At 42.4% G+C, this 27509-nt stretch overlaps 1 protein-coding gene across 8 annotated transcripts in view; it reads left to right on the top strand.

Moving 5' to 3' along the window:
- The first annotated feature begins 7026 nt into the window (after positions 1–7026).
- BEND7 (BEN domain containing 7) overlaps positions 7027–27509 on the top strand; it is an 81480-nt gene continuing 60997 nt past the window's right edge. For 3 of the 8 annotated variants that reach the window (XM_074324768.2, XM_074324770.2, XM_074324766.2), the window contains exons 1-2: positions 7031–7541; positions 9792–9875. Coding sequence is in view for 2 of the 8 variants with exons in the window: in XM_088788988.1 (XP_088645114.1) it covers positions 7491–7551; positions 9792–9875 (145 nt within the window). In the remaining 6 variants the exon portion in view is untranslated. Of the gene's footprint in view, positions 7552–9791; positions 9876–27509 lie in introns of all 8 variants that reach the window. The other 5 variants (XM_088788988.1, XM_088788987.1, XM_074324764.2 and 2 more) reach the window with 3 other exon arrangements.

The following is a 27509-nucleotide window of genomic DNA, read 5'->3' as shown; positions in this document are numbered from 1 at the left end:
TAAAAAATCAAGTTTATCCTCATTCCCAGTTTTATTTTTCTCCATAGAATGGATCATTTATACCACATTTTCATTTATTTTGTTTATTGCCTATCTCTCCCAGCCCTCCCCCCTCATAGAATCTAAGCTCCATGAGGCTATAAGTGTTTTGTGGTGTCTTGTTCGCCTCGGTATCCCTAAGGCCTAGAACAGTGCCTGAGCCATAGTGGGCAGTCAATAAACACTGAAGGAATGAATTCACTTGTCATTAATTTTCCTATTTAAGGAATCAGACAGAAAAATATCGTGCATACTTCTCTTTTAAAAAGAGCTAGACCCCCCCATCCCCCAAGAAAATTGTTGGCCTAATGGAAGAAGTTCTTTAAATTCCTAAAGGTAGGCTTTGAGATAGTATTAATCCTTAAAATACAAACTAGGAAGCATCTCAAATCTGACTGTCTAATTAAAGGCACTAAAGATGAAGCTCCACGAAGGCAGAGGCCGTGTCTCAATTTTCTCTCATATCAGATGTGACACGGGCCTGAGGTGAGGTAATATTAATAAATAAGAGCCAATTGGAATAGCTCACCTAGACTGTGCTAGCCATCGGTCTAAGCACTTACATACATTCATTCATTCACTTTTTACAATAATTCCACGTGCGGGGTACAATTATTGTCCCCAGTTCCCAGAATGAACATAAGGCACAAGAGAATAAATAAACGCCAGTCATCAATGTATTGTCTCTCCTACAAAGCCACGCCTCTTTGCCTTGCTTCGTGAGCTGGAGCTGGTGGGATGTTATGCTATGTCAACAGAGGGCACCAGAGGGACACTGCAAGGCTGCAGCCCCTGGAAGACCCTCCCTTACAAATTCTGACCCTCCACGGTCTTTATTCAGCGTGAGAGCCCAGAGGCCAGCTGGGAGGAGTCCCAGCTGTACCTCAGGCCACATTCTCCTCACTGGTAGCTGCTTCTGCACACTAGCTCTGACCTCACCTTCAGGAAAGTCTTCTGCTACCAGCAGGCTGCCTGTTTGTGTGGTAGCCACAGTTACTCTGCAGAGGACTGAATCCCAGCCTTGGGAGGGGTTGGGGGTGGGGGTACTTAGTTCCTTTATTGTGCCCTCTCCCTCAGCCAAGAGGGAGAGGCTGCACCTCGTGTACCCCTTAGATGCCTGATCCCTTTCTACTAGTTAATAATTCTTTATATTAAATTATCCCTGGATATAGTGCTGGGAGGGTACTATATTATATCAGTCCCCAAATTGCCCAAGATTGTGCCTCTAGGAAGCAATCAAGCTTGGCTTCAAACCTAAGAGGGCTGATAGTAGAGGACACACTCCAAACTATGATGCTGCACTGTCTCAAACGTTTGGGACAAAATTCAGGCTAACTTCCCTACAGCCTGAGCACCTCTAATGGCACAGGAAGTATTTACTTACCTAGGAGTTTCATTCAATGGCATAAATAAGAATTGTGATACCTGGGTAAGGTATTCAATTTCATCTTCTCAAGTATGATGGGGACTAATACCACATGACCCAAAATTTTAATATTTCAAATCACTTTGGCATGCAAAATTGCACCCAAACAAACTGTGTGAAGCTGATAAGGCATATGTTATTATAAAACTGAGGCCCACAGATGTTAAAATTTTCATGGGTAGTTGCACTCATTTCCCAACTCCCAGCCAGAACTTTGCCTATATCACCAGGTTTAGTTACTGGTAACTAAACTTGAGGTTTAGTTACTCTGCAGTCGATTTGGGTGGGAGATTGAAAAACAGACCCCAAAAGATTCCCGTCGTAATCTTTGGAGCCAATGAATATGACCTTATATGAGAAAAGGGTCATTGCAGATGTGAGTAAGTTAAGGATCTTGAGAGGTGGAGATTATCCTGGATAACTGGGGTGGGCCTACCATCACAAGAGTCCTGTAAGAGAGAGGCAGAGCGTGACTTCACACACACAGAGGAGGGGTATTGTGAAGACAAGGGCAGAGATTGAAGTGATGCAGCCACAAGCCAAGGAATGCCTGCAGCTTCCAGAAGTTAGAAGAGGTAAGGCACAGAAAGAGGCAAGGAACAAATTCTTCTCCAGAGCCTCCGGAGGGAGCACAGCTCTCCTGCTACCTTGATTTTGGCCAGGTGAGAATGATTTCTGATTTCTGGCCTCCAGAACCACGAGAGAATAAATTTCTGTCATTTTCAGTCACCAAGTTTGTGGTAATTGGTTACAGCAGCCTCAAAAAACTAATATGTTGACAAATTCAAGTTTAAAAGAAAAGCATGCAGGCAGAAAATAATTTGTTTAACATGACATAAAAAGTTCCATAAACCCAGCTTCATCAAAATTCAGAACTTTAAGAATATTGAGAATGAAAACACAAGCTACAGATTGAAAGAAGACATTTGCAATACAAATACCCTACAAAGGACTTGTATCCAGAATATAGAAAGAATTCCTTTAAATTAATTTAAAAAAAAGACCAACAACTCAAAAACTTTTAAATGGGCAAAAGCCTTGAACAGGCCCGTTCCCAAATGACTAACAAGCATATGAAAATGTCCTTACTGTCATTGGTGAATTGGGGCATGCACATTAAAATCACAGTGAGACTATTATCTACAATACACCCCTGATGACGCATCAAGTGTTGGTGAAGATATGGAATAGCTAGAACTCTCATACACTGCTGGTGGGGGTCTAAACTGGTATAACTACTTAGAAAAACTACTTCACAGTATCTACAAAAGCTAAACTTATATATATGCTATAATTCAAATATTCTACTCATGAATTTATACACAAGAGTAAGTGGGCTTATGTCCATTAAAAGGCATGAACTAAAATGTACAAGAATATCCACTGACAGTAGAATGAATAAAAATGTGTGGTATGTTTCTATAATGAAATAATATACAGCAATGAAAAAGAATGAACTACTATTATAGTCAACAACGTGAGTGAATCTTACAGACATAATGTTGAGCAAAAGAAGCCTGACAGAAAACAGTACGTACTGTATGATTCCATTTATATGAAGTTCAAGAACAGGCAAAACCAACTATAGTTAGAATTGTGGTTTTTTGGGGGAGTTATATGCTGTCAGCAAACGGGAGCCTGCTGGTATGCTAGAAATGTTTTCTATCCTAATCTGGGGGAAGGGGGCATTACATGGATATATATACACAAGTGAAAGAAATTGATTGAGCTGTACACTTAAGGTTTATGCTCTTTACTGTATGGAAGTTAGAATTAATAAAAAAAAAAAAAACATTAAAATTTATGTTAAAGAAAGGACAGAAAAGTATTAAGGTTAATGCATCACATTTAAGATAGTGAGGAACCCAGCATGCCATTCGAGTTTCACTAAAAAAATGGTCTTATGAAAACTGACTTTCCTCATTTGCAAAACTGGAATATTAGTATCTACCAACCTCATATAAATTAAAAGAATTAGATAATGTATAAATTTCTTTGTGTTCCTATAAGAGAAGCCCCATATAAAAATAAGGTAATATTATTTGTAGAGTATTCCAAGATCTCATTTTCACTTAAATAATCTCTTATAAATACTACTTCTCTTTCTTTTAAATTACAATTGTTAAAACCCATAAAGTAAATGAAAGTGGAAACTTGAGTTAGGCTAGCAACAAGGTGACATATTGGAGCTAAAGTAGAGCTGCCTATTCTTTCCATGAGCTTTCTGATGGGCAACTGTCATAAAACTGAAAAGTTAATATGTATACTTATTAAATCTTCTTGGAGTTGCCCCAAATCTACTTAGTGACAGGATTTTCAATTCCAGAGACTCCAATCAAAGATTTACAAACAGCACCAAGCCCAATAATACCATATGGTTTATCTGCTGCTTTTTGAGGATTATTGATAAAACAATTACACAATAATCTGATTGTAGTCATATCTCTGCATATGGTTCAAATCAGAGTCCTTCTCAATCTGAGCTGTCCAGTATGGTAGCCACTGGCCACATGTAGCTATTGAGCACTTGAAATTTGGCTGATCTGGATTGATTTGTCCCCTAAGTGTAAAAAACACATCATTTTCAAAACTTCGTACAAAAAATGTGAACTATCTCATTGATATTTTATATTGATTACATGTCAAAATGATAATATTTTAAATATACTGGGTTAAGTAAGATAGGTTATTAAAATGAATTTAACCTGTTTATTTTTACTCTTTTTTAATATGGCTATTAGAAAACTTTAAAACTCTCTATATGGCTAGAATTACATTTCTATTGGACAGCAGATCTCTAAATAAAGGTGGAAATTTTTATAATGCTATTCTTTTTAAGACAGAGTTTTAAGAATTGGGGTTAAGATCACCTAATGTTTTCTGGCCAATTTTTTCTCCAAGATTAAAACCTTCATTTAATATTTATAAACAACTGAGTTTAGAAATGGTCATATGATAAGATGTTTTGCCTACGTGAAGTCACAGAATATTTGACATATATATTGACATGAATATTTAATAGCATGTAAAGCTGAAGTTCTAAAACTTTTGAGGGCTTTGAACTATAGAGGCAGATTACCTTACTACATCTCCTACAGGACTTCCCAGGACAACCCAACACAAAAACAGTATTCAATTAACCGAAAATAATACTGATATGGATTGAATTGTGTCCCTCGAAAATTCATGTTGAAGCCCTAACTCCCAGTGTGATGGTATTTAGAAGAGGTCATGGGGATGGGACACCGATGATGGGATTAGTGTCATTATAAGAAGAGAAAGAGATCAGAACTCTTTCTCTGCCCTTCAGAACTATGAGAAAATAAATTTCTATTGTTCAAGCTACCCAGTCTATTGTCTTTTGTTATGGCAGCTCAAGCAACAAATACAGATACCTATCCCTTAAAGCAATCTCTTTCCATTAAATAATTAATCTTTATTTAATGTTAATTATGAATATATACATTTGTGTTATATAATAGCATGATGATTTGCATCACATGGAGAATAAATAAATATTTGTTGATTTTCTCTATATGTTAATAGGACAGACCTGACCTACGGCCTCTGGTGATGAACTGACTCATAGACCATCTTTGGAGAGCCAGGAAAAGTAGTCAAGGAAAATGATTATTACTTAAAAACATGATTACTTTGAAATATTTTCTTCACTATATCAAAAATGTTTTCTTTAGTATATAGAATTTATATTCCCACTTGAACTGAATATGCTAAGTTGTTAATATCTCCCCTAGGAATTTGCTTCTTGGTATGGCAACTTCAATCATTTCATCATAGTTTAAACATAATAAAATCTCATTTTATGCTCCAAGGCATGAATGATTGATCTTAAATGTTCAGTTGGCATAGTACTCAGCCTTGTGGCTTTTGGACTAACATTAAAAAAAAAAAAAGAAAAAATTACAAAAAAAGAAAAAGGAAAGGGTCCTAGCCTGAGGAACAAAATCATATGCTTTGTTTCTTTAGAAACACTCAAAACATCTTTGGGTTTTTAACTGCTTGGTTTTAAAGAAAGAAAGAGGGAAAAAATAGAAGAGAACAAAAGAAAAGTAGTTGAATTAATCCCTGTTATCACTTTCATCCCTTCTGCCACCTTTTAGAGCTCCAAGGGGGTCTAAGAAATCTATACAAAATTTTGTTTGTCCTAAACATATTTTCTGGGAAAAGGGCCTTGAAGTTTGAACATAATCTTAAAGGAGATAGTGACCAAAAAGGCTAAGAACCTCTTGTTTAAGGGTTTGCTTGAGTGAACTGAATGAACAATTCTCCTGGTACCTGCCAGGTATAATCCTCCTCCCCACTTGCTCCCCACTTAAGTCTCACTGCCTAAGACCTCAGGATGTGTACCAGGCCCTGCTTCTACTACGTGGTTGGTTATCTTGTTCCTTGGTTTTGTTTCCCAGTGTGCGCATGTTTATGCTGGTTGCCTCCAACATCCCCCTTCCTGAAAGTTGTCCTACTCTGCTATGTCCCTGATCAGTAAGAGTGGACCCTGAGTGGCTGTCACCTCATTTGAGTGAGGCCCACCACAGAACTTACTACATTTATCAAGATACGCTTTTCCCTTATTCCTCTCTACCCTTTTGGGGCCACCTGAATCTGCCAGTGCTGGATGGGTTGTCCATCTTTTTACTCTCTGTATTTGAGTCTAGAAATGATCAGTTTGGAGAGGTACTTTAAAGCATGTCAGATCCTGTACTGCCATTCCCAGGTGGTGTAAAATTCTTTTCCATCCCCAACTTAAAGATGTTGTGAGAAGGAAAAGGGGTGCTCTTAGCTCCCCAGACAAGAATATTATATAAAAGTAATAAAAGTATTCTGTTTATGTCAATTATTTTGGCACTACTACATCAAGTGGCAGAGTCCCCTGTGCCTGCCTTGGCCATTTCTTCCCTAAGAGGCAGCGGAGGGCTCAAACACCCACTGACATTGCACCCCTCATCCTTCCACCCTCTCAGAGTCCCACATTCCAAGTTCTCTCCTTGAATATAACTCCGGATCTTCCTACATCCCTCCTTGTATTGGGGTAATAAATTGAAGCTCACTTTCAATATACTTCTCACCAGTAAATTCTAAAATCTCTTCGTTTCCTTGCAGAGCGCAGATGGGTAAGTTTTTGGTATTTGTGTTTCCTAAAACTTGCCTAAAACCAGTGAGTCTGGCCCTTGGATATCCTGGATCTCAAGTCAAGGAGGGGCTGGCCAGGAAGGTCCCCGATACCCAGGACGATTTATGACAAGATCCGCCTCAGGAAGCGGCGGCCAGAGGCCGGTGGGGAGCGGCGCCCCGACTCCTCGACCCCCGCGGCGCCGGCCTAAGGATCCTGGGGGAAGGCCGGCCGGGCCCGGCCGAGGGCGCTGCGGCCTCCGGCTCCTCTTCGAGGCGCGCGCGGCCAGGCCGGTGGGTGGCGGCTGCCGGGGCCCCCAGGGATGGCGGCGGCCGCGCTCCGCCAGCAGGTGGCCCTGGGGTCCCGGCGGCGCCGCCTCCTCCCGGTGCCCCTCCTCCCGCGGGGGTGGCCAGCGCCCCGACCCGGCCCGCCCGCCGCCCGCCCGCCGCGTCCCCGGGGCCGCGCTCGCCACCGCCGCCGCGTCCGGAGCTGCGCCCAGGCCGGCCCGCGGCGACATCCCGGGGCGCCCGCGGCCCCGGCCCGCCCTCCCCGCCCCCAACTCGCTCCCCAACGGAAAGTTCGGCTCCGGCCGCGTTTTCCCAGAAGCCGGGAAGGAGCCGGGGTCGGGGGGCGTGTGGAGCGGACCCGGAGGCGGCGGCCGGGAGGGGGCAACTTCTCCCGGGAAAGCACCTCCTGCCCAGCCCCGCGCGCCGCAGCCCCCGAGCGGGTTCGAGGTGGTTCTTCCCTTCCCTCGGCCTCCCCCCTGCGGATTCCAGAGACGGACGTTGGTCCGGGCGCTCCCGCGGCCGCTTGACAAGAGCGAACGCCGCCGCCGCCGCCTCGGCTGCCGCTCCCTCCGCCCGGCCGCAGCCCTGCCTCCCGCCTCCTGCCCGCACCATGGAGTTCTCCGAGAGGAAGAGGAGCAGGAAATCCCAGAGCTTCAAACTGGTGAGCCGAGGTAAGCGGTGCCGGGCCGGGCGGCGGGGAAGGACGTGGCGCCGCGTAAACAGCCCCGCGCGCGGCCCGCGTCCTGGCGGCTCGTCCCGCTCCGGGGCTCCGGGACCCCCGAGTCCCCTGCCGAGGCGGGCCGTGGCCGCACACGCCGGGCGGCGGGCAAAGTTGTGCCGGGGGAAGGCAGGAGGTTGTTGTTCCGCGTAAACAAGTCGCAGGGCACTAAGGAAATTAGCAAACAATGACACTTGGGGAGCAGAGAGCCCTCTTTGGTATTCCACTCCTGTGGCCAGGTTGGCGGCTGGGGGGAGAACTGCCTTCCCACCAGGCCGTGTGGACACATCATCCCGACCAATGGTTGTGGTCTTGGGTTTTTCGTTTTTATTTTTGTTTTGGTTTTTTTCCCCCCCAAAGAGAAGCAAAAAAAGGTGGTGATGGTTCTTTTAAGAATGAGAAAGAAGCTCATGAGGCGTACAAGCCCACGTAAGAATTGTTGATATCCAGCATCTTTTCTAGATACGTTATTTGGAAAGGTGTTTCAGAATAGATCACTTAGCAGTCAAATAAGTATTATTTAAAAAATAAAAATCCAGCCAGTTCCAGCCGATTTAACAGGTGTACACCAAGTTGGATAGTGTCATCAGTTGAACAGTCTGTGTTCAGTTACTTGTTAGTCTTTATTTTCCTGATGTGACTATTTTAAAAAAACGGTCAGAACTTAAGAGCAGACGTAAAGCTATGTTTATCAAAATGCATTGTGTCACCTTAAATGACAGGCAGGTGACTTTTTTCGTGGTAATGTCACAAGTCCTAATATTGAGTTTAGAACCATCCTGTTGAAATACCTTCTTTAAAACAACTTGAGGTCAAAACCAAGCTACAGAACCTGTCCACTTTTTGCTTTGTCTAGCTATGGAATCAGAGTAGCGAACAAGGCAATTGTTTTAACAACCTGGAGAAGTCACATGTAGTAAGCAGATGAAAATTAGAGAGCAGTTGCAAGTAATAGAGCATTTCAAGCTAAGCTAAACTACAACTACCGGTATGATATAGATTCGATAAAGCCTACTTTAGGTTAGTCTGAAAATGGTTTTATCATAGACATTTTGAAGATCTATTCATATCTGTTTCCCCTGATTTAGTTTGACACTGTTCAATGAAAGAGACCTGAAATAGTTTTATGTATTCAAAATTATTTGCCCCTTTCCTTTTTCTATGTACATTTTCCCCAGCACTGTCGATTACTCAGTCATTTGTACTTTAAATATCTCCCCCTCCATTTGTGACTGGCTTATGGGTCTATCTGATTCATTCAGGAATGTGAGCTGCTCTTTTATTTATGACCTCAGGGAACTTACTACTTTATCTTAAAAGTGAGAGTAGTTCTGTAGACTTTGTCCTGAGAGGTCCAAGTCCAAAAAAAATGTAATGGTTGTTAAGAAGGAACCTCTATTTTCTTACCTAGGCAATCCTACATTTTAGAAACAGATTGCCAAAGCACAGTAGCCTCTATAGAGAAGCTTGTAAAATACTGTATTTTTAAAGTTTGACCAACATAGCAAGTTTTTCTGTTGTTTTTTTCCCCCCACGAAATTATGGGTCTGATTCTTCTCTCTGCACTGCAGGTGCATTTTTAGAAAATAAACTACTGCATATTAAAGTGCAGTAGCGGAATGCAGGAGAGTCACTTGTGTAAAAGATGAGAATCTTGCTTTCTTATACAAATTATACTATATTTGAAAGAACAAATCAGTATTTTTCCAGTGTGATTGCCTGTACGCTACTTAAAGGTGGGGACTTTTCTGGGTAAACTGAGAGTGCCACGTAACTCTAAAGCATACTGTTACTCATATGCTCATGAAAATGGGTTGTGGAGATAAATTTGGAATCCTCCCCTGGCCTAGGATTGGGCAAGGTTTCTTTTCCTTATAAACATCTTTGTCATTTGAAAGAAAAGAAGCCTAATAATTGGCATCTATGGGCCAAATTGACTGTGAAAACCGTGTGATCCAACAAAGCTAAAGTCAAAGTAATATTTTCAAGTTTGTGTACTTTAGTCAGAGTAAGCCAAGTTTTAGGGATGCTCAGTGACTACAAATTCTATGACTGACCGAGTCCTGGGACATTATATTTACAAGTTAAAGTATAAGTTATCCATAATATATCTAATGAGATTCTAGTCTTTGTTGCTTATTCATCTGTTGCAGGCCATTAGAATCCTAATTTTTGGTTGTTTTCTCGTCCCAGATTATCACCATGAGGTGTATAAGATTTCAGAATTCAGCAACGATGTCAATGGGGAGACCAAAGAGACACAACCCATTTTTTTAGGTAGGTCCCTATGTCAATGAAATTCTCAGCAAAAGAGCGTGGCCATTTGCAGTTGGGGGGGGTGGGGTGGAGGGGGAGGCAGGGAAGGGATTGTTCCAGAACGGGAAATGTCAGCCATTCCTTAATGTATGACATTCTTTTCAAGACCTTTTATTTTACAGATTGCCAATATATCCCGTATTAACATTGCTAAAAGTTGTAATTTCAGACATAAATGTTTATTAGTGTCTACACACAGTGCTAATTATCACTCACTTCCAGAGCCAGATGCTGACGGTGCATTTTTGTCGCTCTGCGTTCACCCCATTTACTTTGCATATTTGCTGGCATGCTTCACTGGCAATAGTTTGTGTAATTGGGGTATTACATCTTTGACATCTGGATAACAGAAATTCAATTTCCAGGAAGCTGCTATTTGTTTGGTTTTGCTTCTGCCTTGGGTGGGATAGAGGATTAATACGCTGTCTTATTATAATGTCCCTTCACCTTTGTGGCCTGGTTGCTAATCCTGCCATGGCAAAATTGAATTAAATCTACAGTCAAAAAGCGTAAGGAAAATAAAAGTGTGATTGTCCGCCTAACCCCCTCTTGATAGTCCTAGCTCTTCGTTTTCCTGGCTTTCTGCTCATTTCATGCCAGCATTGGGGTCAGAGACTAGCCTTGCTTTGCTCTCACCATCCTCCTTCCCAGCTCGGCTTGGGGATGAACAGAGCAGAAGCAGGGTCTTTGAGACCTTCTGACAAGTGTAACTGCATGATGGAGGAGTGGGTAGCCCAAAATGTTGCTACTCTTTCCAGGTGTAGTTTTGGGTACAAATACCGTACACGAAGGACCTTGCGCGTGCAGTTCGTTATCTGCAGACCAGGAGCCAAAAATTCAGCGACTTAGGATTTTGCCTCTAAGAGTGAAGGACCCATGAAATCAGAGTGGAGAGTAAATGGTGGCATTTGGCTGTGACCTTGCCCATCCTGAATGCCTCTCCACCGTTGGTAATAGGGGGAGGGCTGGATGCTGCACTCCAAGGAAGTAGAGAAGGGCAGAAAGTCTGGGCAAGAAAGATTAAAAGCAAGGGGAAGAATTGCCATATCCTTGGGGAGAGCTGATAGGGCTTAAGGAAGCAGATTGCCTCTCAGACCCATGGTGAGTAGCATTATAAACTACAACAACTTGGAAACCTGACGGCGTGGGGTTGTGACCGGGATCTCCCTATTTTGCTTTGAGGAAGAGGAGGGTGGGCTGCAATGGACTTACTAGAGGTAAAATAGGAGGGAAATATCAGCATTTCTTACACAAGCAATTATTGAAAGAACATAGATCTTTCTGTCGAGGGAGAGACTAGTACTGAGGGCGACAGTGCTCTCAGGACGTGTTTACTGGTGAGACAACTAAAACCCCAAAGGTTCATAGTCAAGTGAAATGCTAGGACCCAGAAGGAGAATGGCGCTTGCTTCAGTTCCCTAAACTTGAGCACTTGGAATTCTGTATCTAGGTACCACTCGATTTAGCCGTTTGAAACGAAGAATTTGCCTATTAGAAGAAAATTTACGTTTATCATAGAAATGGAGGGTCATGTTCTTGGTTGCGTGTTCTCCAACAAAGCTGGCTTTACCCCTACCCTTCTGCTGTGTAGTTGCGAAATAGTAAGGATACTTTGCAGTAGGTGGATTCTGGGTCTGAGAGAGTAGAAGATGAAGACACTAGTGCTCAGAACTCAGTAAAATGTATACTCTTGAAGGGGCAGACATTGCTGCTTTCATTTTGCCTTGCTCGAGTCCAGGAAGGTAAGGGAACATCAAAGAGAGACCAGGGTTGGGACAAACTCTCCTAATTATTGGGCAGGAAAACCTTAGACATCAAGAGATAAAAGACAACAGCGTGAAAGAGTGCCCGGGTTACTTCTCAGTCTTTTGTTCATGCTGGGGAAGGTGTGATATGGTTCCCAGAAAACATTTTTCTTTTGTAATCTCCAGGTCAATTTTTTTTAAAAAAACTTGGACGAGCAAATGATTACACACACAATTTCTAATGCAATTGGGAGTAGTTATGGATAGCCTATGAAATTAAGAATTTTGTTGTTGATGGTGTTACAAAATGGACATTCTTTGTTTACAGTTACTCTTCCCAAAACATAGACTTAAATCATGTCTGTTTTGCAAGTCACTAGTGTCTGTCCATAATATTATTTATTCGGGGTAATATTCGGGGTGTAGAATTCAGGGTGAGGTTTGTGACATCCAAGGGAGTTTGTTCGCAAAACACAGGGAGACCTGTTCCACCCTAAAACATGGCCCTCAGGATGTTGTATGGGATTTTCAGTGTTCAAACACATGTGCTACCCTTGATACTATCTGCTCCTCTAAGATTCAAGTTCATGTCTCACGGAAAGAGAGTGTCCCAGCATTTAGTAGAGGTTCCCACAGGAAATCTATTCCTCTGGAATATTTTTGGGTTATGGACGATGGAGGACATCGGACATGGTTGGACATCCCAGTGGTGCGACTGGCTTGGCTGTGTGCTTCGGGAGTCACTCTCACACTTTTAATGTGATAACAGGGCCAGAAGAGGTTACCTTTCCCTGTGGGCACTGACTTGGTCAAGCTGGCTGTGATCGGCTATAGTAAAGATTTGAGGCCTGTTTGGAAAATAACTTAAATCCTTTTAATCAATTCAACAACAGGTGTTTTGGGAAAGATGCTATGCACTCAGCACTTTTCTAGAATGGAAGTGAGGTTGGGGGTTCCCAAAGAAATGGATGGGATAGAGACAGCTGGGGAGACGGGACACATTCAGGACACAGTGAAGGAGCAAGCATCCATCGTCATAACCGCTACAGTTGTTTGAGCGCTTACTGTGTGCGCAGTACTTGACGTGAATGATCTCAGTTTACTCCTCTCAGTAAGAGTCCTTATCATCCCCGTTTTGTAGGTGAGACTTAGACGTGCTAGGTGGCCTGCCAGAGGTCTCTCACATAGCAAGTGCCACAGCTGGGATCCCGTGCAAGTTCCCCTGAGCCATAAACACTCCATTGGACCACCTCTCTGTGTGACCTATACTTAAATGACCATGGTGAACCATTAGGGCAACGGGCAAAAGCAGAGTTGGAAGGGAAGGAGCCAATTCAGGATCCGGGGGAGAGCTCCTGAAAGGCTAGACCTTGAACTCAGGAAAGATTTGAACAGGCAGAAGGAGCTGGAGAAGATTGCAGGTGGGAGGGTGATGTGAGCCACCGAAGAGGGTAAAGGTCATTATAATCTGACTCTCAGTGAGGGTTGCACTGCCTAGTTCAGAAAGTGCTTTCACATCTGTCATCTCATGACTTTCACAGTGTTCCTGTGAGGTAGTTAGGGTGGGTGTTATCTGCCCCACTACCCAAAGGAGGAAACAAGCTCCGAGTTAAGTGACTCGCTCATAAACAGCAGAACCTGAATAGGCAAGTTCAAGATCATCAAAGCGACCTTAGCTGGTAGCAAGGCACTTTTTGAAAGTATTTTAATGGGACAATTAACTTATTATTCAGAGTAATAATATAAACATTTAATAAAATCTCTTTTTATACATTGAATGTTGGTTTAGATTTATGATTATGGTATATAAATTTGAAACATGTCTATTTTTCAGGTGTTTCATCGCATTCATTTATTCATGCAACAAATATTTACTGAACTCCAACTATGTGCCAGGCCCTGTTCTTTTCAATAGTCAGCCTCCAGAAGATGAAGCATAGGGTGTCATAGCCATGCCAAGTAATCAGGGTTGAGATCTCTGAATTTTTGAGTCTTTTCAGTGGCTTTCCTAGTGACAGCCGCCCCCACCAGGGTCCCCAGAGTCTCCTCAAAGATGACACACTCAGAAAAATTCCTTCCCTCTCTTTCAAATGAGAGAGTGAGGCCCTAACGGCGGTGTAATTCTCCTCCCTGAGAAATGGGAGGGTCCATGTGCGACATGGGCGGGCTTGTCCCCTAGCGTCCAGTGGCCTGGGTCCCGCCCGGTTCTTGTTTGGCCTCGAACGGCTCAGGAGCTGGGCCTCCTTCCAAGAAGGAGGCTGTGATGTTTCACTGTATCTGTGGCCGGAGTTCCAAGAGTGAGAAGCAACCTCAAATAAAACCAAGTTCCAAAAGAAAGAAAAAGAAAGTCCCCACCCCCACCCCACCCCCAAAAAAGGTACGTCATTTGGAAACCAGAATGTTTCACCTCTGCTTCTCCTCTCTGAAGTTCCACCCTCAGCACCATGGCCGCACTATGTTCTCATGTCCCTAACATTTTTCATGTCACTTCTGCCCTTTTTTGGTGGTGGAGTAAAGGGGACAGGACACTAAGAGTGGCTCTTGGGCTTAGGAATGTGGCCAATAATAGTAGGTGTCATGTATGGAGAGCTGGCTGTGTGTCAGGCACTGTTCCACTGGCTTTGTATATTTTATCCCAGTAATTGTCCCAAGAAAGGTGTTCCCACTCTATGGATGACGAATTTGAGGAGTTTGCAGTTACTCAGTGACAGAACCAGGATAAAACCAGGGTCTGTCTGTCTTCAAAACCATGCCCTTAACCCCAAGAAATGCTTCATTCAGGGAACTCACGTGTGGAACCCCTAATATGTCCAACAGGTAAAAGGGGGTGCTGCTTAAAGCAGGACTAGGAGACCCAAGCACCTTGTACCATACCCCACACTCCTCTGCCTCCCCCCTCTGTGGGCCTTTGCAGGACTTTCAGGGTGCCCTCATCACAATTTAAAAAGCTCTGGTCTCGTCTAGCTGGTTTCCAAGGTTTCCTGCGGCACTAAAAGTATACCTAGTTATACGATAGATCCAAAAGAAATGGCTTCAAAAACAATTGCCAGCAAAGTCATAGATGAGAGAGCCGCTCAAGGAAACTTCAGCACTGACGGTGTCTTTGAACAGAAGTGCACAGATTAATGTGTTTCTGCAGCTGTGGACGCGGACTTAGTCCTTCTTAGATAGTACTTACTGCCCAGAGTTTGGGAGGCGTTTGCAGTTAGGCCTGTCTCATGCTTTCCTTTATTGTTTAGTTAGTATCACAACTATATCATGAGGTTGGTGTTATATGTGTTAGACAAACAGGAAGCGGAGCTCAGAGACGGGAGTGATTTGCGCAAGGTCACACAGTAATTAGTAGTTATATCCAGTTCAGCACTCTCTTCACTCTGTCAGAGCTGCCTGCAGTCCTCTCCCCACCTCTCCCATTCTGCCCACAGGGGCTGATCTCAGTCAGTAACCCCCCAACCTCTCCCCAGCAGAGCACGACTTCCAGATGTCAAGGGGGCACCATAGGTAGAAGGAGCAGGGTGGGCAAGCCCAGGACCCCTTGGGAAGAAAGGAACTAAGGTTTGTTTAACATCTAATGTATGCTGGCCACTTCCTGTACTGCATCTTATTTACCCCTTGCACCAATTCTGAGAAGGTATTATCATGCCCATTTCTACAAAAACATGGGCCTTTGGAAATGTCCGCTTGCCTAAGGTCCTATAGCTGGTCGATAGGGGCCTGGGTTTGGACTCGGCTTCCCACATTCTTTCCGCTTGGCCGTGTGCAGCCTCTGAGGAAGCGAGGCCCCGCTCTCCTCCCTTTGCTGTTCCCTGACTGTTTCTAGCTTACCTTTCTAGCCTCGTCTCCTCCTCCCCGCTTACTAAAAGCATTTGCTGGTGTCCCTGGTCTCTCATCATTCCTCCCCGGAGCACCTCTCCCGTTTTCTCACCTTCCTCCTTCCTCCACACCAGCCTCCAGTCTCCTCCCGTGTCTTACCCCACGGCCACACTCTGTCTGTGACCGTCCTGCCTCTCCTCTTGGTTTTTCAAGTCCGGGTCAAACACTGCCTAGATACCTTTTCAGTTTCTACAGTGGAGAGAAGTCAGGCTTAAAGTGAGAAAACCATGGTTGGGATCACAGGCGAACAGCTCATAACACCTTGGACAAAACTCTTAAGGGATGTCTTATCTTCTACAATAGAATAGTAACGTTCCCCCCCCCCCCCAATCGGGTTCCCCTACAATGTGTAGGAAATCCTATAGGGTAAAACACTTTTTCAAAGTAGAAAATGCTGTATTCTTATTCCCTTCTCCTTCTGAATTGGAAGGTATCTCAAAAAAAAGTCCAAATCTTTGTTATTTAAATGTCTGAATATATTGGACTGTTGCATGGGACTGTGCAGATTTGTTTTAACATACACTGCTATGTTGAGGTTTTAGACACTTTCAGTGAGCCAAACTAAAATATGCCTCATTTAAATGGAAGAAGCTTTGTGAATATACTAAACTAGCATAGAAATTTGGGATTTCTGATGTTGATGTGTGAGATTCAACTTGAAATCTTTTTGAAAGCCAGCTACGTGTTGAAAACCAAAACTGAAAAGTAACATATGCTCTTCTGGTTGCGAATACTGCTGTAACGTTGGTACAACTTTATGGAGGTACTTAAGATAGCTTTTGCCCTGTTTATAAATTGATTTTGACATTATTAGTTCTTGGGTGCACAAGAGACAAGTTTCCTTACTGTAATTTAAGATAATAAAGGCATGCATTAAACAACAACAGACCTTGGCAAAAGTCACGTTTGTTAGGGAATGGCCCCTGCACACAGCTTCCCCAGTTTTGCCTGCTCACCAGGGCTCGTGTCTTGAGGGGAAGCTGCCTCCTTCTGTTTTGGGGCTCAGCCACCGCACTGGGAGTGAAATCATGTGTTGGGTGTTGTGATCATTTGCTTTTCCTACATGATCGTGACCAACTCATTAAAAAAAAAAAAAAAAAAAAAAAAACTCCACGAAGGGCAGAATCTAAGGAGATGTATTAACAATTTTTAGCCTCTCTGGTTCCCATGGGAATATGGGTTTTTACATTTGGGAGAGAATAATGTGGCCATCTATAAGATAAAGATTTTGGAACAGTGTGTTTGCATCTCAAAATAGACCTAGGAGACATTTACAAAGCAAGTCTGTTGTTCTTATAAGTGTGCAGATTAGTGGCGAGAACAATACCTGGGAAGGGTGTAATAGTAGTTGGGGGCGGGTGGGGGGGGAAGGGGGCGGGCTGGCGCAAGGAGCAGATGCTACACCTACAGTGATTCTCCCAGGGGGTACCTTTAAGCTCCTTCGAGCATTGTGGCCCCCCCTGCCTGAGCTTCTTCATTGTCTATGGCTTTTGGAGGACAGACTCGCACGCACCCCCAGTAAGACCCTGCATAAACTGGCACCTGTCTGCTTGCTTCGAGCTTATGCCTGTCACTCCCCTTCCCACCTCCTCTGCTTCCTCTTCTCTGACTCTTTCTTACCTCTAAAGACTCCAAGCTGATGCGTAACTTCCTGTAGGTAGTCTCCTCCATTCCCTCTCACCAGCCTTTCCACAGCTTCCTGCACATGTTGCTATCCTGGTTGACTTTTATAATCTCTCCCACTGGGATGTAAACTCCCTAAGGACCATCTCTATGTCCCCCCTGCCCAGCGCCATGCCGGTCACATAACAGACATCAACAGATGGTCAGTGCATGAGTGAGGAGTCCAATTTTAAACTCAAAATAAAGTGTCGAAATGAGCCATTTTGAAACTTTTGTGACTCAATTCTTTCACTTCTAATTTCCCACCCTGGCTTTCGAGGTGAAAATTGATACATTCTTCTTAGTAGCCAAGTGGATCTGATAATTCCAGAGTAAAATATGTCAACACTGACAAGGGGATGTTTATTTTTCATTATGTGTTTTTTTCATTAGGTTAATGGCAGGCCCCGTCTAAAGTGTAACTCTGAAATAGGATGCACCACTGTGCCCTTTGTGGGTGCCCACCCCGCCCCACTGGGGCCCTGCAAACTCATGTAGAGTGTCAGGGCGCCTCTGGAATACTGTAGGACTGTGGTCCTGGCATCTGCTCTGCTGGTCTCTGCCTAGAGTAACATCTGCCACCCTTGTCTGGATGATCCTTTTATGTCCCTCGAGTCTCAGCTTGAATTCCTGCAGGACAAGACCTTCCGCGTACCGCGTTCCTAGTGCACAACACTCGGCGCAAAGTTGACGCTCAATAAAAAATTTTGAATAAGTGCATGAGTACCATTTAAAACATGTTAAAATAGGATTTGCCTCCAGTTAGCTGATCTGAGTGGGACACTCGAGTTGAGACAGTTTTCTTGTGCAGGACTATCCCGTGCATTGCAGGAGGTCTTCATCCCGGCCTCTGAACATCGGCAGCGTAAATACACGTAAATGTTGGGAGCACCCCATCTAATCACTGCAACAATCAAAACACCCCTGCATATGTGAGCTGAGCGTGCCCTGGCCTTGGCAGGCCAAGGGCGTGGGGTCATTTAGCTTTGAGCAGAGGAAAACTATTGCATTGCCATAGACCTGAGATCCTTCCATCTTGGGTTGTCTCTCACATGCCCGTATGAAGGGGGAACAAGTGAAAGGCTGTGATGGACCGGCTCAGCCGTGTCACCACCCAGGAGAGAGATCGAAGGGCACATTCCATTCATGGTCAGGTTACTGTGCCTCCTCGCCATACAAAGGACGGCTCATTACATGCATGTTGGCTCATACATTATAAAATCATTAAGAAATTTAGACAGATTTTCTTTCAGTATTCCCATCAGTATCCTTCTAAGTAATAATCCATAAAATTGTTTTGTTAGTATTGCCTTTTTTTTCAAACATATACAAACATACTGTGCTATTTAAATTCCAAGGGTTTTACCTTTTTTTTTTAACTTGGAAATCAAATTTTATATCTGAAAGGTTAATGGAGAAAACTAATTATGCTATCTGGTAACCAAATGTGTGATGAGGCATTTGTCTCTGTAATTAACAGCAAGGAACTTTTATAGTTTCATAAAATCGAATGCTGCATAGAGGATTCTGTGAGCATTTGTTTGGACGAGGTGTCCAAAACTGAGATGTTTATGAATGATATAAAGTTGAGCTGAAATGTAATGCAGGTGTCTGTGCATCTCACAGCATTTCTCATTGTTGAAATGGAAGCCAAAAGATTAATAACTTTAGTTTGTCATGATGAAATAAGTAATGTGTTCTTGGAACAGTGGTACGGTACATAAGTTACTCAGTAATTCCAAGAATTTATTCTGTTCCAGGAATAATATCCTCAACAATTTATTTCTACAGAAAAAGTTGATGCAACATAATAGCCTATGAAGTTGCTTGTATGGCTAATGGAATTATATCTCAAATATGACTTTACACCTACATATAAAATGTAAAGAACCCCACAAAAATGCAAGGTCAAAGTATAACGTACAAGTAAAAAAGTCAGGAGATGCAAAAGTTAAGGTTCTTCTGTTAACATTAACTCATTCTCATTGCACATATATATTTTTTTCAATTACTAGCAAGACTTTAATGGGCACCTTAATGAGTATTGCATGAAATACAGTCCAGAAGGAGTTGCTACAGGAATGGTAGCTGTAGCATTCTCAGTTAGTCTGGAAGACAGAGTCTGTTGCCTGGAGCAAGGCAGATGTGTGGCCCACATCTGATCTGTCTTCCTCTGGTTTACGCTGGTCATTTTGGGCAAGCCAACTTAGTCTTTCATTTGTCAAATGGGAGAAACGATTCCCTGTCTATAATCTCTGATGAACTAGGAAGACAATGATGAGATACGTTCCTTCGGCAAAGCTTCCATAAGAAGATGATTGAATATAGGCACCAAGTGCCCTCTGCTTGCTACCCCTACACACTCCCTAGAAATGAGGAGAATTTGTTTCATAGATGTCACAGATGTTGATCTACATATTGTGCACTTTGTTTAGTTGATTGGTTGGTTTTTATTTTTTTTGCACATAGTGGCTTTTTTTCTTTCAGGTTTCTTCAACTGTAGCTTCCTGTCATATCTTATACTAGAATTTACTTGTATTCATTTAATAGGTATTTATTGAATTGCCATTAGTGGCAGGCTAGGACAATTTAAAGCCTACTCAGTCGTGATAAGGGAAATTAAGGATTCTATGGGAATGTGGAGCCCGGGGGCCTTGCCAGGCCTAAGGGATTAAAAGGTAAGACCCTTGAAAATGTGACATTTAAGCTGAGTCCTGAAGGATAAGTGTGGGGGTGGGGCTGAGGATGTGTGAAGTCCAGGAAGTAGGAGCCTTTCCGAGACCTTTCCTCTATCTGAAGCAGAGGGCCCTCTGGCTGGCTGCCTATTATAGTCACTAATTAGATTTGGATTTAATTGTCCTCAAGTGAGGCCTGGGCACTGATGTTTTCGAAGTCGTCCAGGTGCTCCTAATGTGCAGGCAGACCGGAGAGCCACCGATTTAGAATAAGGAGAGATGTGGCAAGAGGCTAGGCTGGAGAACGAGGCGAGTGAGACTAGACACAAAAGGCCACCCGGTAGCTAGGTGGGGAGCTGGGCTCCATCCTGAGGTTGGCATTCTGCTGAGGCAAGTCCTGCAATGGATCTGCATGTTTGAAAGATCACTCTGGCTTCAGGGTAGAATATAGAACGGAGGGGAACAATACTAAAGGCCTTTGGCGGTAGCCCCATCAAGTGATAATGGGAAGAGAGGTAGAGATAAGTGGAAGGATTCAAAGTAAGTTAGATGTCACAATAAGCAGGCCTTGGTGCTTAACTGGCTGTGAGAAGGAAAGGAAGGGAAGAGAGTTAAGTCCCAGGTTTCTGGTTTAGACAGTGAAATTGGTGCTATTTATTAAGGCTCGGGGATGGTCGTCATACAGTTTTTGGACATGATTTTAAGGTTGCTCTGGAAATGTCCAAGTGGGCTGTCCAGTAGGCACTTGGATGTATGAGTCTAGAGCCCTGTAGTGTGGTCAGGACTGGAGGCCTCGCATAGAGACGGTCATTGGAGCCAGGAGAGAGGGTCAGTGGGTCCAGAAAGAGTGTGGAGGGCGAGAAGGCTTCCTCGCGCAGTGTCCTGAGAAACTTCAGCATTTAAGGCAGTGTTTTTTACAACCGTGGTCGTGACCTACACGTGGGTCATGAAATCAATTTGGTGGATTATCACCAACACTGACTACAACAGTAACAATGGTAGTAGTAGTAGTAGTAGTAGTAGTAACAATAGTAGTAGTGATCGTAGTAGTTGTAGTTGTAGTAGTAGTTGTAGTAGTAGTAGTAGTGAAATAGAAAAGAATAGAAAATACCTGAGTGCATTTCATGCAGGAATAAATTCATGAGACTTTTGTCTTAGTTATGTCCATGCCATACATATGTATGTGTTTAGGTCACAAAAAATGTATTTCTTGCTGTAAACCAGGGTCAAAAAGAATTTGGAAGCCACTGGTTTAAGCTATAGTTAGTTGCCTTAGCCTGGAGGTTTGCTGTGAGTCTCACATTGGGAAGTGTGCCCCTCCCCAGGTGCCTTTGGACCCAAAGTTAGCAAAGTTCCTTGAGATCCTTTGAAGAAAAAGGTGCTGGGAATGTGATCCCTTTTTCATGATTAATATTATTTACATTGAAGATGAAACTGTACAACAGCATGTGTATTTATCTTGAAATATTTAAAATTTTTGAATGATTGAAGACAGGTAATATGGCCAGTACTTAATCATGTTCCTACTTAACTGACCCATGATTAGATGTGTAAGTAATATCTCAGTAAGGAGGAGACTGGCACGTCTGTATTAGCATCATTTAAGAAGTTTTCTGTACAGGACAGCACAGGATCAGCATTTCAAATTATATTAGAAAGGATCACCTCTTTCCAAACAGTAAATTAGGAATATTTATTTTTTCCCTTATTGAATGAAGGCAAGATTTTGGTTACACTACTATAGGAACACAGAAGCAACTCTGAATCTACAATTTGTTATATTTTTCCTATGTGTATTGTCATCCTTTGAAGACTTCTGAAATATGCTTCACAGAATCATAAACACAAATAAATTCTTATTCCACTTTTTCCAAGTTTTAACATTTGGCTTTTGTAAACTAACAGGATTCCCATGAACCATGTTTCCAATTTAAAATGAAATATCTGAACCTTATTCTTAGTTTCAAACAGTACAACTAAGTTGGAATCCGTAAAAATGCTTTGGTCTAATGATTTCATTGTTCCCACCTAGTTTACATAACTAGGTGGTAAGGGTGGTGACCAGTTCACACAATGCCCAGCACATGTCATGACAGTTTCCTGGATGCCACACAGTTCAGCTCGTGTGAATGGAGCCCTTCTTGCCATTCAGCTAGTTCTTGAGCAGTTTGTAGAATTAAGTGAAGTGCTTAGACCTCAGAGCCTGATGGAGCCAGTTTAACCATATAATCTCAAAGTCTCTGTTTTCTCCTAGGTAAAATGTACTCATCACATTTAAACCTCTTAGCCAGTTGTCAGGATTATGTCCAGGCAGAGTGTTTGCCAGAGGGCCTTTTTCATGGTAAGCGCTCCATAAATGGTATCATTAACGCCTTCCCTCCCATGTCCGTCCAAATTCCTTTTAAAATACATGGCTTGTCAGAACAAGACAAACAAATGAGAAACAGAAACTCATAGACACAGACAATAGTGTAGTGGTTACCAGAGGGTAAGGGGGGTGGCGGTGGGAGATGAGGGTAAGGGGGATCAAATACATGGTGATGGAAGGAGAACTGACTCTGGGTCGTGAACACAAAGGGATTTATAGATGATGTAATACAGAATTGTACACCTGAAACCTATGTAATTTCACTAACAATTGTCACCCCAATAAATTTAAAAATTAAAAATTAAAAAAATAAAAATAAAAAAAATACATGGCTTGTAATGAGCTTCAAGAGGAAGTAATTTTAGGCGTGTACACCAAGGGTTGCAAAATATGCCACACCCGGCACCCTCCTTTCTTGTCTTTATTCTACTGCCGTCTGTAACCACCTATTTCTTATTCCTGCGCAACTTCCCTGTTTCCTGAGTAACAAAGAGGATGGTTTTATGTCCAAAGCTTTATGCCCAGTAGCCTTATATATACCCAGCTTTAGAATACCAAAAGGAAAAGGGTGTACATAACTCTTTCAGATTATTTTTTTCTTACAAAAAAGTAATACACATTTCAAAACCATTTTTAAAATTAAAATTTATAAAGTTGAAAACAAGGTAAAAAGTAGAAGATCCTGTCCCAGTCACACTCTCCAATGATAACCACTATTACCAAGAGAGTGTGTGTAAAAAGTATGTGTATGTGTTACAAAAACTGAAAATGGAATCTGACTTATCATATTTTGCAATTTTTTCACTTGACGGACTCTCCATTCATTACACACAGACTGAGTACCTAGTTTCAGCCGGGCAGTTAGGCCCTGGTTATCCAGTAGTGAATGAAGTAACCATGATCTCAACCATCATGGACTCTACAGTTTATCCTGCATGTATTTCCAGATGACTATAAAGGGGTCTGTATCATTCTTTATTTTTTAAATTTAGTTTAATTTTTGTATTAGCTTCAAGTGGACAAAACAACATGTAGATGAGACATTTACCCACCTCACTAAGTGATAACCCCAACCAGTCTACTACCCATCTGACATCACACATGATTATTACAGCACTGACTATATTCCCTGTGCTGTACTTTATATCTCGTGACTATATATGTTTTTTTAATTACATTCCATATTATTTTATATAAGTTTCAGGTGTACAGCGTAGTCGTTAGGCATTTAGATAATTTTTGAAGTGATCCTCCCCCCAATAAGTCTAGTGCCCATCTGACACCATACATAGTTTTTACAATATTATTGACTGTATTCCCCACACTGTACTTCACATCCCCGTGACTATTCTGTGACTACCAATCTGTGCTTCCTAATCCATTCACCTTTCTCACCCATCTCCTAACCCCCCTCCCACCTAGCAACTATCAGTTTGTTCTCTGTAGGTATGAGTCTATTTCTGTTTTGTTTGTTCATTTACTCTGTTCTTTAGATTCCACATATATAAGTGAGATAATATGGCATCTGTCTTTCTCAGTCTGACTTATTTCACTTAGCGTAATATCCTCTAGGTTCCTCCATGTTGTTGCAAATGGTAAGATTTCATTCTTTTTTATGGTTGAGTAATACTCCATTGTATAAATGTACCACAATTTCTTTGTCTAATCATCTGTTGATGGGCATTTCAATTGTTTCCATATCTTGGCTATTGTAAATAGTGATGCAGTAAACATAGGGGCGCATATATTTTTTTGAATTAGTGTTTTGGATTTCTCACAGAAGTGGAATTACTGGATCATAAGGTTGTTTTATTTTTAATTTTTTGAGGAACCTCCATTCTGTTTTCCATAGTGGCTGTACCAATCCGCAATCCCACCAACAGTGCACAAGGGTTTCCTTTTCTCCACATCCTCCCCAGCACTTGTTGTTTGTTGACTTATTGATGATAGCCTTTCTAAAAGGTGTGAGATGATATCTCATTTTGGTTTTTATTTGCATTTCCCTGATAATTAGTGGCACTGAACATCTTTTCATATGTCTAATGGCCACCTGTATGTCCTCTTTGGGGAAATGTCTGTTTAGGTCCTCTGCCCATTTTTAAATTGGATTGTTCGGGTTTGTTTGGTGTGGGGTTGTATAAGTTTTTTATAAATTTTGGATATTAACCTTTTATCAGATGTATCATTGGCAAATATCTTCTCCCTTTCAGTAGGATGTCTTTTTGTTTTGTTGAGTTTCCTTTGCTGTGAAAAAACTTTTTACTTTGATGTAGTCTAAATGGATCTATATCATTCTTTACAGATATATAAGGATACATCATAATTTTCATTATACTGATATATCAGAATTCATTTATTTAATGCTCTTTGAGCAAATTATTTAATAAATGTTTGGATTGTTCTCAATGTTTCACTAATAAAATGACGCTGCAGTGAATATCCTTATACATATGTCACAGGTAGTTGTTTGGGTATTTCTGTAGAATAAATTTCTTCAAGCAGAATTGCAAAAATTTCTCTCTAGAAAGGTTCCCCACCAGCAGCCTGCAAGAGTGGTATAACCCTCCACCTTCACCAGAAATGGGCTCTATGAATATATAGTAGTCTTTGCCAAATTCAAAGGCAAAGAATTTCACATTATTTGATTTTCATTACATTAATAATATGGGAGATTAAGGGATTTAAACCACTTATTTCTCTTGTGAATTACATGCTCATGTCCTTTGCGCATTTTTCCATTGTTAGTATTTGTCTTCTTCTTCACTGACTTATGAGACCTCTCCCGTGTATTTGGGATTTTAACTCTTTGGCTTGATTATTCCTGAACACTACTTGAAGTGGTAGCCTCTGACCTAGTCACTTAACGATGCCTGGAGTTACACATGAAAGGAACATTCAGTTGGGCAGCCATGTGACATTTATTATAAAAGTTAGTCATCCATGATACAAAAACATCTGGGGGAGAGATGAGTAGATAAACTGAATTGGTTGGGTAGTTCTAGTGTGCCATATCATTCCCTTATGAAAAACCTTCGCTGATTTCCTGTCGTTTTCAGGACAAAGTAGAAATATCAAGATCCTTCTGTTTTTGACTTTGCCCATTCAGTGCCTAAACTTCACCTAAGCTTATTTACCATCACACACTGTTTTCCTCTGCCCTCAGTGCTGTTTCTTCTTTTCTCTTCCCAAAAGCACCCAAGGAAATGCTGGCCATCTTTTATTGACCAGCTCAAATCTTACCATCTTCCTGCAGCCAGCTATCATCTTCCCAGTTTAAAATGCTCTCTTCCTCTCCTAAATTCCTAGAACACTTGTAATTTATGCAATGTCTAAGGCATTTAAAATATATCCTTTTGGTTTTGCCTGTTCCGTCATGGACACTATAAATGTATTCCTAGAAAGTGTAGCTGGGGACGTTTAAAAGGCTGACTTAAAAGCAGCAGCTCTTTGCTTTCTGTGATGGCCCCGTCCTCCCCTTCCACTGGCCAGTGCGTCTTAACCGGCAGACGTGTAACGGTGGGGGCTCAGTGCTGTTCCACGTGCTATGGGAATCTGCCCATCTCGGTAGGTGGAGAACAAAGTATAACATTTGCATTTTTTTTAAGATAAAACGAAGACATCAAAGAAATTGTTCCTTATTCCCCTCTTGGGACTTTGCCATCAAACTTCTCGTAGATGTTTATCTCCTTTGTCTGTAGGTGTTCTTTGAGGAGCACATTTGAGAAACAGCGTGACAGCCTATTTCCACTGCTGGTCCTCGATTCACTTCCTGGTGCTTCTCTCTTCCTTTAGGCCTTAATGCCCGTCTCAAGCTTTTAGCCTTTTTTGCTTTGAAGATCTGTTTTCCAGCTAGGATCCATGGCACTGTTTCTTAGTACCTGTCCTGGCTTCCTGGTCCTCAGCCTGAGTAAAAGAGCGCTAGCCCCCCGCAGCAGGTGGCCCATGCTGGGCAAGCCTGCCTGTTTGTTCCGAGAGACACCTGAAGTCTCAGAATAGTTTGTGCATTCGTCTTCCCTGCTCGACTGCAAACTCCTCAATGGGAGAGCCTGTATCTTATATTTCTTCTCTTCTTTTTTTTGGTCACCCAGTATCTCATACTTAGTAGTTGTCCAATATATATTTATGGAATGGATAAGTGAACCTGATATTCTCTAAATAGAAAGAATCTTGGTTGTCCTTTCAATGAAAATGCCATGTATACATTGGGCTGCTTAATTATTTTCCACCTATAACTTTCAGTTTAACAGGGTCCTCAAACATGTGGCAATGAATTTGCAGTTTAAATGCTCCTTATCATAGCATTTGATTCATCCAGTTAAATGATCTGTAGCCACTTTCTTGCCTCTTTCCTTCTCAGTGGCATTTAGACTATGTGGTGGCGCCCTTGGAATTCTTGAATGTATTCCAGGGAGTGTTTCAGGAATGTGGGTTCTAGCACGCTCTCATCAACAGAACTGTGCTCCTGTTCATTTATTGGGGTTCCACTTAAGACTGCACTGGGAAAAAGGGGCTTACTTGGAAACCATTGCACTCTTGTAGAAACCAGTGCTTTTCAGACCATTTTTGCTGCGTTGGAATCCCAGTCTTCCCTGTGCCTTGTAAACATGGCTGTTGTCCCTGAGGGCGGCCAGGTGGGACCTTGATTGCATCTGCATGGCAGTGGGTTTGGTCAGGATGCCAGCCTCAGGCCCTCTCATAGCACAGAGTCGGCTTCAAATTCCTGTGCTTTTAGGCTCATTGGCTGAGACTTACGGTGAGAGCTGCCGCATGGGCGTGAAGGACCGGGTCTCCTTTTTCCTGTTCCTCCTCTTACTGCTGACAGGCTGTAGTTTCATTTTTGTCTACAGCATGGCTCCACGCCAACTTCTACTAGTATTTGAGAGGAGATATTTGGATCATTTAGTACAAATCTTGGTCATTTCAGTGTTTTTCCCTCATGCACTCAACTTTTTTTGCTGTTTATTTTAACATGTCATTACCTGAAAAAATGCAAGAGTTTTACAGTCTTTTTAAAAAATATGTGCACAGGGTTGTGTAACCATTACCACCATCCATCTCGTACACTTTTTCAGCATCCCAAATAGAAAAGACTTCTTATTGTCACCCAAGCTAGAAATCTTGTAGTTATCTGTAATGATTCTTCTCCTTCACCTCCTCTACCCCCACCCCCACCCCTAGTTAATCAGCAAGTCTGTGTGATAAAACAGGTGTTTCTCTCTTCAGCCCACCCCCGAAGTCCTGGTACAGACCATCATGTCATTCACGTACCCTT

The sequence above is a fragment of the Rhinolophus sinicus genome, chromosome 1 (assembly GCF_057876585.1).
Source record: "Rhinolophus sinicus isolate RSI-liver-muscle chromosome 1, RSI-T2T, whole genome shotgun sequence".
Classification (NCBI taxonomy): domain Eukaryota; kingdom Metazoa; phylum Chordata; class Mammalia; order Chiroptera; family Rhinolophidae; genus Rhinolophus; species Rhinolophus sinicus.
Note: the sequence above shows the minus strand (reverse complement) of the source record. Positions and strands in the feature narration are given on the sequence as shown.